This window comes from Choloepus didactylus, chromosome 15, assembly GCF_015220235.1.
Source record: "Choloepus didactylus isolate mChoDid1 chromosome 15, mChoDid1.pri, whole genome shotgun sequence".
In the NCBI taxonomy this organism is placed as follows: Eukaryota; Metazoa; Chordata; class Mammalia; order Pilosa; family Megalonychidae; genus Choloepus; species Choloepus didactylus.
In genome coordinates, this window is record NC_051321.1 from 44,657,165 (window position 1) to 44,670,251 (window position 13,087).

General features: G+C 43.7%; 1 protein-coding gene across 2 annotated transcripts; it reads right to left on the bottom strand.

Annotated features, from left to right (window-relative positions):
* Positions 1–2,924: 2,924 nt before the first annotated feature.
* LOC119510232 (interferon-induced protein with tetratricopeptide repeats 3-like) lies at positions 2,925–12,706 on the bottom strand. Of its 2 annotated transcripts, XM_037804443.1 has the most exons (3): positions 12,499–12,706; positions 5,605–5,749; positions 2,925–4,921 (listed from the first exon to the last, which is right to left on the bottom strand). In XM_037804443.1, exon 3 carries the CDS (start codon positions 4,768–4,770, stop codon positions 3,385–3,387), a length of 1,386 nt encoding a protein of 461 aa, XP_037660371.1. In that variant the 5' UTR covers positions 4,771–4,921; positions 5,605–5,749; positions 12,499–12,706; the 3' UTR covers positions 2,925–3,384. The 2 variants fall into 2 exon arrangements, with proteins under 2 accessions (XP_037660371.1, XP_037660370.1); XM_037804442.1 differs by lacking the exon at positions 5,605–5,749.
* Between the last annotated feature and the right edge of the window lie 381 nt (positions 12,707–13,087).

A 13,087-nucleotide genomic window follows, 5' to 3' on the forward strand; every position in this document is an offset into this window, starting at 1 on the left:
GTAGGGGCTGTTACAGTCCTGGATGAACATAATTTTTTTGCACGTGGATTGAGGAACATTATGATTGTAAGGGTCCTGTGATTTGCTAGATCTGGACCAATTTAAATGTCTGATACCAGATTAAAGAGCACAGTGGGAAAGAGGAGTGAAATGTTGGGGAGAAGGGGTAGAATAAGTGGAGTAAGTGATAAAGAAGGATGGAAGGATCCTGGTAGAATTCCATAAGTTAGGGCTTGAGCTGCAATTAAGGAAGGGCCTGAAGACTCTGGCTTGACCCTACAGGATCAGGATATATACTTCAGAATGCACAGAAATGCAGGGAATAAGGGGAGCTTTGGTTTCATAGAGCTATGGATTCAAATTCCAGATACACCCCTTTTTAGCTGTATGGCCATGGGCAAGTTACTAAACCTTTCTGAGCCTCATTCCTAACCCACTCAGCTAGGTGAATTAGCACAGACTCTGGAATATAATTCAGAGGCCAACACATGAAATGCTATTGTTTTACTGTTATGGTTTTGTAGATCTGTACCAGTTTTATCTTGCCAGCACTCTCTTTTGGGATTCAGAGAATTTGTCTTGGAGAAGGAGATCCCTGAGCTGATCTATGGCAGAGTCATAGACCTGGAATGGAGCAAATGCATTCCTTTATTCATAAAATGTTTTGTGAAAGCCTAGTTCATTCCAGGAACTATTCTACCTGATGGATATACAGCTATGAGCAAAGCTGGGAGGAGCTGATGTGCTATAGGGGAGGAGTCTTGATTTCCCCTATGGAGATAAATCTCCACTCCTCCAATTGTCTTCCTGTGGATGAGCCTGGAATCTGCCAGGCCATACTGTGTGACCACCAGTCAAGACTGATTTACAGACACTGATGGCAGCCTGGGTGGAGGTAAGTGGCTTTAGTCTAAGTCTAAGATCTTCTAACTAAGAAGATCTAAGTTCTTACCAGGTTATGAATTGGATAAGGCTGGATCTATCCCCAGGTATGAAAAAGGAGCAGGTGACTGTGAAAACCAGCAATTTATGTAATTCCCTTTGAGTCTCCAGAGGCAGAGCTGTGTGAGATCAGGGCCACACACCAGAAGGTGCAGGTTGTGGATGTCCACCCAGACAAGGGTAGGTTGTAGGTGCAGAGGCATTTTTTCAATAAAATTGATCAGGCAACAAAATATCACAGCATAGGTATTTAGGTCGGTTCCAGTCAATGACATCTATGTGTATTAGTTAGGGTTCTCTAGGGAAACAGAATCAATGAGAGATATCTATAAATATAAGATTTATAAAAGTGTCTCGTGCAACTGTGGGTATGCATGAGTGGAAATTCTGTAGGGCAGGCAGCAAACTAGCAACTCCAATGAAGATGTTCAATGAACTCCTCAAGAAACAAACTGGCAACTTCGACGAACTCCTCAGGAAATGCTTCTCTGGTCAGCCGAAGAAGAAGTAAAGGTCCTCTATCTGTCTCGCTTAAAAGTCTTCAACTGATTGGATTAAATTCAGCTGACTGCATTCTTTCATTGTGGAAGACACACTCTTCATTGATATCATCAGTCACAGCTGCAGCCAATTGACTGATGATTTAATAAACCAGCCTGTTGGTTTATTAACCAGCCACAAATGTCATCGCAGCAACGGTTAGGCCAGTGCTTGCTTGACCAGACAGCTGGGTACCATCACCTGGCCAAGTTGACACATGAACCTAACCATCACAACATCCTTCTGGGCAGCCCAAACACCATCTAGATTGTGGGTGAGACTCAGAGCATGGAGGGACAGGTTGGATTGTGCCCATAACCCTTCTGTGAGCCAGTTGGGTGTATTTCCTGGGGACTGGACACCCCTAAGGGGGCAGTTGTGTAGGACGCCTCCATCTGCCCCATCCTACTAGCCTTTCAAATCTTTGCCTCTTTGTGTTTGCATATAGATAGGCAGTTCCTCACCTGCTCAATAGCTGCACCACTTTTTGAGGGGAGGAGGTGGCGAGTCTCCTCAGTTGCCAGTCAAATCCCTCTTCCCCTACCCACCCACCCCCAGCCAGGGTCTCAATATTGGTTTCTATGGTAATATCCCCTAAAGCAGACCAGCCAACCCCTCTGGAACTGGTCATAAAGGACATGCTGTTCCAGGCCGAGGCTGGTCAGGAATTTGGAATTCACTGCTAGGTACCCGGTGGCTCCCCCAACCTTACTGGAGCCAGTAGATAACTTATTTGGCAGGGCAGGGGTGAGGGGAGCGGGCAGTCTGTCGAAGTCAAAACGCCACAGCCAGTATAGCTCATTAAGCAGCTTTCCAAAGTTCTCTCCTGCATGAGGAGAGTCAAATTTCTGACTCTCCACTCAGAAACTAGAATGCCAGTCTCTTTGTCTTGTCTGAGGCCTGATATCTTAGAGGTATATAACGTTTTTCCTCAGCACCCAAACAATCAGAAAAGCATGAGTGCAGGCCTTGTAGTGGGTTGAGTAGAGGTTGAAAAGAGCTTGGAAAACAGGGCTCTCTGTGCACAGCTTGGTTGCACAGTGCAAGTAACACTTGTGGATTTCCCTGCCTGGGAGAGGAACACTTGAATGTTTTCATTTACCCTGGTGAAGGTCTTTGTCTCTACAGCTAGACTCGTACTGGTGCCCCTCACACTCTGTCAGGGAGGCATTTGCCCAGGTATTCCTGGGTGCTCAACAATTCTGGTCAACAGTGGCTGCTGCTAACTGGGCATTGGGCTCAGCTAAGGCCACTGGGCTGGAGAGAGAGTCATGGTTCCCACAGTCCTAGATGGGCTGGCTCCTGGGTGAGAATGTTGGTTCCAAGGAACTAAAGTGGATATGTTGAGAATAGCATAGTATGGCTGTAGCAAGAACCCACTGTCCCTAGCAGAAGAAACTTTGCAAATTAATATTACTTAATAATACACACAAACCACACAATTACCTGTATTCTGAGTTGAAATTGTTAATTTTACTGTAGCATTACTAACAAGAATACATATTTTTTGTAGTATTACTATCAAGAGAACATATAACTACTATGTCTAAAGCCAGGGCAAGGCATAAGGAGTCTTCCAGGCTGGATAGAAATGGGATGAAAGGAGTAAGACTGAAGATTCTTTTTTAGGCAGTCACTATTTATGACCTTTAGCATGAAGAGCAAAAATGGGGGTTATCTGGTGAACTGAGGGCAAAACAGTGAACTAATCAGCATCATGTAGTTCCGGAGCACTGTTTCTACTGGTCATTATAAGAACTGATGACTGGATAACTGTGTGTGGTTGGGGGAGACAGAATATGAGAAAACAGCCATTTACAAATGTACCTTGAAGCAACAAGCAAGACCATCCTGCTCAGCAAACCCAGGTTGGGGCCTCCTGCTTTCCCATCCATCTCCCCTTCATGGCCTCCTCTCCAGGCTTCCTGTCACTTTCTTCTTTTCCGTTTCCCTATCCCACTTCCTCTCTGTGCTCTCTGGGAGTGGAGTCGCATGTGCCCTGGCCATTTCCTCACTGCCCTCTTCAAGCTCAGATTCTGGCAGGAACAAGCTGCCTATGCCTGAAGGGGTGTTCCTTAGCAGGCGGCCCAGTTCCTTCTCATAACATTCAGCTGCTTGCAGCAGATCTCCATCCATCTTGTGAATTAATCCTTGGAGATACCACGAATTTGGTATATTTTGTGAAAGCTGATTTTCAGCTATGCTCTGCAGTTGGCGTTTCATCCTTTCCCTTTCTGGTGATTGTATGCTTATCTGCAAACCCTGTAAATAATGTTGGACAGCGATGTTTTCAGATTTCATGTGATACTCCTGAAAGTTGCCATAGCGCTGATGGAGTTGTTGTCTCTCAGCATCAGTGAGCTCCTTACTGAATGCCATCTGATAATATTCTTCTGCTTCTCTGTTTTGACCTTTTTGTGCCAGGAGCCCAGCAAGGTCAGAGTATGCATTTGGTAGATTTATTCCCTTCTCGAGAGCTTTCTTCAAATAGTGAACAGCACATTCCCTTAGTTCTTCAACCTTCTCTCTCTTCTCATGAGCTGCAACTTCTCCTGAATTCTGTATTTGTTTGATTTTTGCCCTATAGCAGCACCCAATCTGATGACAGAGGTAGCCATTGTTGGGTAGGGATTCCGACGCCCTTAGAAACAGTTCGATAGCTTTGTCTATGTCACCCTTTTTCCTATAAAATTTGGCTGCACTGCGAAGGACATCTGTTTGGGAAGGAGCTTTCTCCAGGGCCTCTTCAACCAACCGTTCCCCTTCAGGTTCTTCATTCATCTTCTGTAGTTTCAGGGCCAAGAGAACTTTAACATACTGGTTATCAGGACTCAGCTCAATGGCTTGCTTCAGAGGATTGACAGGAAACTGCTTCTGTGGTTTGTCATCTAGACGGTACATTGCGATTGCCAATCCAGAGGATAATTCTGGGTTGTTGGGTTTCTCTTCCAGAGCCTTCTCAAAACACACCTTAGCCCTCTCATTTTGCTTTCCTCCACACTTTAACCGCGTCCAACCTTCCTCACCATCCAGCTCAGGACACTCAATACTGTAAGGATTTGAGAACTTCTTGCAGACTTGTTTCACCTTGTCTACATACTCTTGTGCTTTTGAGACTCTGCCCATATGATAATAGACCCAGGCATAGTTTCCCCAGGTGACCAGACTTCTGATTTCTGCTTGGGCAGCATGCTCTTGTTGGATTAAGTCCTCAGCTTGCCGTAAGCATTCCAGGGCTGCCTCATTTTGACCATTCAGGTGTTTTACATAGGCCAACAAGTTGTACATTGTAGCTTTGAACTCAGTGTTTAAAAACTCAATCTGGTTACACACTCTGTCTTCTAGATCATAGGAGATACTTTCTTCCTTGAATAAGTTCCACGTGAAATGGCATTTCAGCTGCGGGAGGATTTTCTCCAGGGAATTCTTGGTGATTTCACTGTGGAGAAAATAAAGATGGTCACTGTGATGTGCACTTGCCAAGCCTTGTGCCCCTAAGTCTTCTTAAACAGAAGAGGGGGTACTTTCCTTTTACTTCCTAGATTCACCTTTATATAGCTATGGTCTGTGCACAAACCCACAAAGTACATCCATTACACTGTTTAAGCAAATGCACAGGAGATGGAGTAAGATGGTTAAGAGGAGTGTAGCTGCAGTGAGAGGAACTGGGACCCCTCTAGTCCTATGCAACTAATGAGTCATGTCTCAGTCCTCTTACATTCTGGGTAAGGTTTGTTTAGCCATCCATTGACCTTTTATGGGCCCCCTCTCTGTGCTGGCCTGTTGCTTTGGTAGAAGTTAGGGATACCAAAAAGAATAAAGGTATTTCTGTCCCTTTCTGCCCCCTAGGAGTTCACAGTCTGGTTAGAAGGAGCCATGTATAGAAATGAAAACACAGAGATGTTTGCCAACATTCTATATGATTTCGTCTTCTTCCCCTTCATCTTTTCTACTTTCCTACAGTCACACATAGACCCTTGAAGGCTTGGCTTAAGTCTGATTGAAACAGTTTCCCCTACCACACAGACGGGATGCCCAGAGAGAATGAATTTGTTTTAAGAAACAAACAAAAAAGACAAATTTGTATTTTGTAGTTGGAAGATACCAAGGGAGATAACTTACCTTATTTAGTTGAATAAGTTACGTAAGTTCTCAAAGTGTGTTCTCATGTCTTCATTTGCCTGTGACTTGGGATAAGTTTCTGAGCCTGAGTTTCTGCTCCCCTCTTCTCACCAATAGAGTCTTGGTACCACAGATTGGAGGGAACCTCCAGAAATCATAAAACCCAGTGTTTTTAAATATTTTTGGATTTCATAGACTCTTACAATTTCAGAAAAAAAAAAATTATGACGCAACTAGAGTTGCCAACTTATTTGGCGATACAATGACACATGGGGAGAAAATCCATCCAAAAGATACCAACCATCTTTTCTTGTCAACATTTTATTAAAAAGACAGGAAAAAAAGTGAGAAAGGAAGCTTTTTATCATCACTGAATACGTAAGAAAATCAGATTTAAATTTAATATATTTGGCTCTATGAGGATGACCAACTTTATTTGCAATTTGCCATGGACCAGTAAACACTAGCACTGGTGCATACACTACTGCTGGGAAGGCTCTGATCTATTTCCTGTCTCTCTGTCAGCAATGCTCATCTTAGCCATTTCTGTATGATATCATTGCATGTGAAATGTTTAGTAAAAAAAGCAGAATCAACCCAAGGAAATGGGAGAATGCAAGAGAAAGTTGCCTCCTATGTCCAGATATCCTCTTTATGTATGTGCCTCTTTGGCAGTTTTTTCCTTCTCTTGGCTCCTGGTTAGTGTCCCACAGTAACGATATGTTCCCTTTCCATTCTAGAGTCTTCCAATTTGGCTTGTCCTGGGACTGCCAGCTGCCCTGTATGAAGCACTGCAGGCCCATATTCAAATTAGCAATTACTGAAAAATAAATGTTGAGAGTAAGTTATAAAGATCCCAGAGCAAATCTGTTTATAACTGCTCTGCAAGTAAAATATAATAAAGGCATTGGAACATAAGTTAACTTTGCTGATGGCCAAATTAGGAAGTTGAGAGAGAAAGGAAAGGGTGGTTTCAGATCAATAGAAGGTATCCACAGAATTGATATGTAGGTGTGTAAGGTTCCCGAAAGATAATAGCTGAACACTTTAAGGATTGATAGAGAGTATCCAACCAGCTTCCCAGTGGATGTGCAGAATGACAGGTTCCCTTGGATGTTTTTGCCTCAACAAAACCAGACACCACCTTGCAGGTTTGATAACAATCTCTCCCCCTCCCTCCCTCTCTTCCTTCCTTCCTTTCTCTCCTCTCCCTCTTCCTTCTCCCTCCCCCTCCCTTCCCCCTCCCCCTTTCTCTTTTTTTCTTTCTTTCTTTCATCTGTAACATATCAATGAACCAGAGGGCTCATATTCCAACCCTATCATATATCAGCTTCAGGAGGTATCAGTTGCTGAAGAATGTGTGGGACAAGTGTATAGGCTCACTCAGTATTCCTGAACCTGCCGGAGAGCCCTGAGAATGGAACTCTTGGGAACATTCTGTTCATACCACCACTTTACCAATGCTAGAACTTGCCATGCTAAGAAATTTCAGGTTATTCCGAACAGTTTATTCAGGAGGATAGTGATGTGTGCATGTGGTTCCACAATGATAAAACCTGTTAAAAATTGGGATTCAGGTCAATTGATTTTTCTTAAGCCTTCTTCCCAAAGGTCTCCAATTTTTGAAAATAATATTATTTGTTACCTGATCTTTCCTTGAAATAAGTCCTGAGATCTGAATAAGAAGAAATATGAAATCCACAGGCATAATTAAGGATGTTTGCATTAAAATATTATTGCCTTTTTAAAAATGAATACTCCACTAACCAAGGTTTCCTTACTTACTAATTTATCTCATCTATGTTTTTGAAATATACTCTTGTTAGTATATTTGATTAAGCTCAGATATTTAAAGGGAGAGCAAGCAAGCTTGATTGGCAGGTAGGATCATGTCTACAGTAACTGGATAAAGTGAATGTCTAGATTCTGGTTAAACCTGGGGAGCAGAATGCCCTCCCTACCTGGAAATTCAGTATCTTGTAGAAGACCTTGAGAAGCTAGATTCCCTCATGTGCTGAAAGAGAATTCCCATGTCCTCAGGCTGAAGCCATGAGTTTCACTGCCCTGGTCCAAACCACATAAAGCCAGCACTACTATCCTTGGGAAATTCCCACAGTCCATCTACTTACGGTCATTCCCCTTCTCCTGCTTACCTACCTGGATGGTGATGGCCTTCTGGCACTACCTACAGACCACAGGGTAGATGTCACATCTCCTTCCAGGGCCTAGTCAAAGCCATAACAACTACTAGTGTAGAAACTTGAACATTTTAAAGAGGCCCTGTTGAAATGGTAAGAGTGGAGGCTTCCAGGGAAACATCTGATTTAAGGAACTCCCCAGGCCAGTGTTTCTCAATTTTTAATATGCACATGGACAAAATCACCTGGGGATCTTATTAAAATTCAGGTCTGGATTCAGTAGATCTAAGAGGGGGCTGAGCTGATACCTTTCTGACAACTCCCAGGTGACAATGGTTCTTGGACCACACTGTGAGTAGCAAGGCTCCAGGAAGACTTCACTTTTTAGCAATGATTTCCAATGGCCGGTTTCCCATCCTTAAAACCCTGCTTAAACAGGCAAGTCTTGCTTTGTGTCAACCAATATCCTTCCCACTCCCACACGCCCCCCCCACCCCCCCACCCGCCAGCCCCTGGCCTTCTCTACTCACATTTATACATATGCAATGCAGGAAGTATTTTATGTATTTAAGGAAGAAGGAATTTGGAGGTGGGCATCACTTTCTATAAACCTGCAGTTCTCAAACTTTACTGTGCATATGAAGTACCTGTGATCCTCCTTAAATATATTTATTTTTTCTTCTGTAACTTATTTTAGATCTCAGGATTTCAGATGTCACAATTTCCATGCAGAGCCCAGTTATCTGTATTCTAAAGAGCATTTGGGTTGATTCTGACACATGGTATCTGCAGAAAATAGTTTGAGAGACCCAGCCACACTTCATTTCCTATTCATAGTTCACATGGGAGATGAGGTCAGTAAGAAGACTTTTCAGGTAGACACATATCCTGATTCTGAAAGAACTGATTTCCAGGTAAAAGTGATCTCATCATGAATTGGAATTTTGCAGTGCTGAATTAATCATTAGCACATTTGCTGAGAAGTAAGCAAAAAACCAGAAGAATTAGGACAGACCCCACAAACCTCTGATTTAGTCCTTTCAAATAGAGGGAACAAAAGCAGGACCAGGGCCTCCAGCAACTTTCCTCCTGGCTCCAGCCTTTCATGACCAGACTTTGCCTGAGAGGATCTGCGCATGCTCTCGCTCTTAGCTCTCTCACACCTCCTGTCCTCCCCAGCTCCCAGCATGTTTACTCTATAAGCAAACACGGAATCAGCATGATTCAGGAATTTGTATTCCAGAACAAGATTTGTGAGAACTTCTCAACTTCCTATTAGAGGAGCAGGGAATATTTACCTCATGATGGCCATTTCTCTGCAGTTCTGAAAAGCTGGAGTCCAGGCTGATTTTATTTTCAAAAATCTGCTTGTCTTTCACAAGCAGATGCTGAAGAGGGCTATATAAAGGAGGTTGCCACCCAGAGAGCTAAACCTCAGGTCTGTGCTTTTATGAAAAGGAAAAGGAAGGTGAAACTGATGCAATGCAGTCAAGATTCCTGTGGAGAGAAACTGCATGTGCGAGAGCTGACCTCACTCTCAGCTGGACTTATTATTTTGGACAGATTCTGAAACTGTAGCTTGAGAGATTTTAAAAGGGCACAGAATAGAGGGTCCTACTCCCAGAGATTCTGATGCAGTCGATCTGGGGTGGGCTCAGGAATTTGCACTTTTACAAATGCCCTGGAAATTCTGTTGCAGGAGCCTCTGTAGCACACTTTGAGAAGCATTGTTCATGAGGTATTTTTTTTTTTAAATCTCCAATCAAGCTTTAATGAAAAGATAATAAAATAAGAGTTTCTCATCATTGTACATTAGGACTGCACACTTCGGGATGGAGAGTTCAGTGGTCGTTGAATTGCTTTTTTATGACATGTGAGGAGCTGCTGTGCAGTTCTGACCTGAATCTAATCCAGCTCTTGGGGGAAATGAACTCAAGTGGATGACTATCAGCAGCAGTGGTCAGTACAGGAGTGTGATCCTGGGCATCGTCCTCCTTTCTGGGGAGGACATAAAGTAGGACATGATCCCTCTCCAGTTCCAAACAAAATAGCCAAAATCCCATCCCTCCCCTCAAGGTATTTGCAAGTGGGTCAGTGCCCAACCTGGGGCCCTCCAGGGGGATGGGCAGAAAAAGTGATGGTTTGGGGTACAGACAGGCTCCCCTCAGCACCTGACCCCACAGGGGCCTGCCAGGTGAAGGAGGGGAGCCCTGGGGACCCTCCCTGCCCCAAATGATGTCTGTTATGCAGCATTTTTTAGGGCAATAAAGTATACCAATAAATAGCAAGATGAGTTAGGAGGAGGGGCTCATGGTAGACAGTCAAGTGGGGTGACTGAAGCTGGGGGGATCCTGGGAAGGGGGTTCTGGGCAGCTCAATCCTCACAATTCACACACACACACACATACACACATACCACCCCTACTCCACAATTTGGAATGTGAGAACAAGGCTCTGGGTGGCTCCTCCCCACCTCCTCACTACTGGCATCAGATTCACAGGTTCAATTTGGGCTGAGTCACATCTGCTCCAACATGTTCACGAGCTGTTTTGAAAAGTGGTTTTCCCACTTTCTTGTGGGAGATAATGTACTCTAAAAAACAGTGAGTCAGAAGATCTAGAGTGGGGGAAAACACCTGCAGGACACCAGGATTTTGGATATCTCTTTGAACAGCTCTGGGATATTTCCTGAGTCACATCTCTAAAGCCTGCATTTCCTGGCCAGGAATGAAATTCCTTTTTAACTCCATCTAAATTGAAGGAAACTATACCCCGGGGAGATCAGCCTCTTCCGTTCTTCTAAGGTGTGACTCAGGGCACTCTAAGAGGTGGGTCGCCATCAAAGAGCGGTCCTTGCTCTAATAGGGACTCTGAGAGTCTAGTCCTTCCAGTCCCTGCCCCCTCTCTCCAACGTGAGCATAATTAAAAGCCCTAAGATACTTCACTCTTATGGACTTGGTGCACAGAGGCAGGAGGTGCTCAGCACTCTAGTTAGGTACCTGGGTAAATGAACCCCTTTGACATTGGCTTGCTATGTGGCCTCTTGGACAAGTAAACTTGCTCTTCCAAGCCTGATTTTGCTCATCAAAAAATAAAGCTAATAATAGAAATAATAATTCTTACTTTCTTGGGCTGTTGGGAGGATGATATGAAATAATGCATGAAAATCACTAACAGTGCACTATCAACAACTGAGCACATGACAACTGTTACCACTATGATCATGGCTATATTAGTGTTATAATTTCAAGTGAGTTTGTGAGTGTGTGGAGGGAGCAATTTAGTTTCTCAGTGTATACGGCAGAGAAGGACACCTGTCAGCCTGCAGGTAGCAGGGATTTCCCCAGGTGTTTTATCCCTTTGGGAATTTTTAGCACTGCTGGGCAAGAGCAGCCCAACCTGCCATGTCTCTATAGCCCCTGGTTATTGGGGCACCTTGATGTGGGCTTCACTACAGTACATAGTCCAGAGAGCCCCACTCAGGTCTTCTCTGCTCAGCGGGTCTGGGAACACCCAATACTACAAAGCCTCCCAGGCAGGCAGGCTGCCAAAGCTCTGGGTAAGGCTTTCTGGTCAACCCCACGCAGCCACACCAGCACTTCATGAGCAGGAGCCCATTATATAGAAAATGGTAACCTGGGGCACATGGCAGTGAATTCTTTTTACCTCTCCCAATACTTACCCAAAAATGCCCTGCAGAGTAAGTGGGAATGCTTTGGGGCTGAGGGTTAGGGAGCCAGTCCTCCTTTTTTTTCCCTCCCACAGTGGTCAGTTAGATCCTCCCTCCCCAGGTATTAGTTCTGCAATCCCTCCCCATGGGTATTTGGTGGGGAAGGCATTCTTTTCTTTCCTGAGGATCTGTCCAATGGCAGAACTCTAACAGGTCAATGTTCATTTTTAAAAGCAAAGTTTCTTTGAGATTATACACAATAAAATGCATCCATTTAAAGTGTAAAGTTTGATGAGCTTTGAAAAATGTAAATACCCATGTAACCACACCACCGTCTCCCTGTGGACTATTTCTATCACCTTGATGATTCCCTTGTACACCTTCCTAGTCAATCCCCACCCCTACACTGTCCCCAGGCAACGACTGGTCTTCTTTCTATCATAAGAGATTAGATCTGTAGGTCAGTATGTTTTTTCTGCTGCTCACCAGCTCTCACCACAGCAATCACAATAAACTGTAAGCTTTGGGTTTCATTTTCATATAAGAAATGGAAAAATGTCCATCTGTAAGAATGCCCATCTTTTCTTCCACTTTTCACCTTAAAGTGATCAAATGTTTCAGGGCAAAATTCCCCTCAACATGAGTTGGGTTTGCAGTACTGATTCCATCTTTAATAATATCTGATAAAAATAAATGCTTCCTTTTTAAATTACAAGGAAAAAAGTCTCCAACTTAGTCCCTTCAAATAAAAAACGACGACGACAACAACAAAGCTCATAAAGAGTAATTCCTTTAGGTCCAGCTTTGAATGAGCAAACTTGGTGACTGGGTGGATCTAACCACTCCCACCAAACCTCCTTCCCGTCTAAGATCCGAACTTCACCCAGTGAGCAGTTCTAGAAGCTTAGGGAGCTTGAGTGTGCATGCCAGAAAGAGCCACAGCAATTTAAAAATGCCCAAATTGATGCATACACGTTTAGACTGTAAGCAACAGGCCAACTCAGGAACTTGACTGCACCGGGGGAAGCTCAGCTTTGCAATCTGCACTCATGAGCACGAGTGGTTATACATTCTTATTTCACTTACCTCATGATTGCAGTCTGTTTCTCAGCTGTTCTGAAAAGCTGCGTCCAGGCTGATTTGTTCTTCAGAAATATTCCTGGTCTGCCTCTAGTAAATGCTGAAGTGAGTGATATAAAGGGGAGGTGAGAGGAATGCGTCAGCTGGTAGGATCTAGAAAGTGAAACCTTTAAAATCGTCAGCTGCTGCTTTCTCCCTGTGTCTGAGCAATTGCCCTTGTGAAAGGGAAGTGGAAACTGCAAAGTGAAACTGATTTAAAATCATCAAGATTCCCTTTTGAGGAGGAAAAGGAAACCTAAGGTTGGGATCTGTGATGACTCAGCCAAAGCATATTGTTCAGAAATACGGCTCTGAAACTACAGTTTGAAACAAAGTTAGACCACTCCCAGGAATCTGGTCGTAAATCTAGGATGAGGCCAAATTAACAGCATTTTTAAATAAAATCCCTAAGAGAGTCCAATATCAGGCTTTCTGGGACCATATGTTCCAGAAATATTTTTTAAAAGGTAGTTATGTCCAGCAAATTTACTGTGGAAAATGATTTGCATCTGGAGACCTAGATTTAATTTTGTCTGTTCAGTTCTTTAGTTCTGGA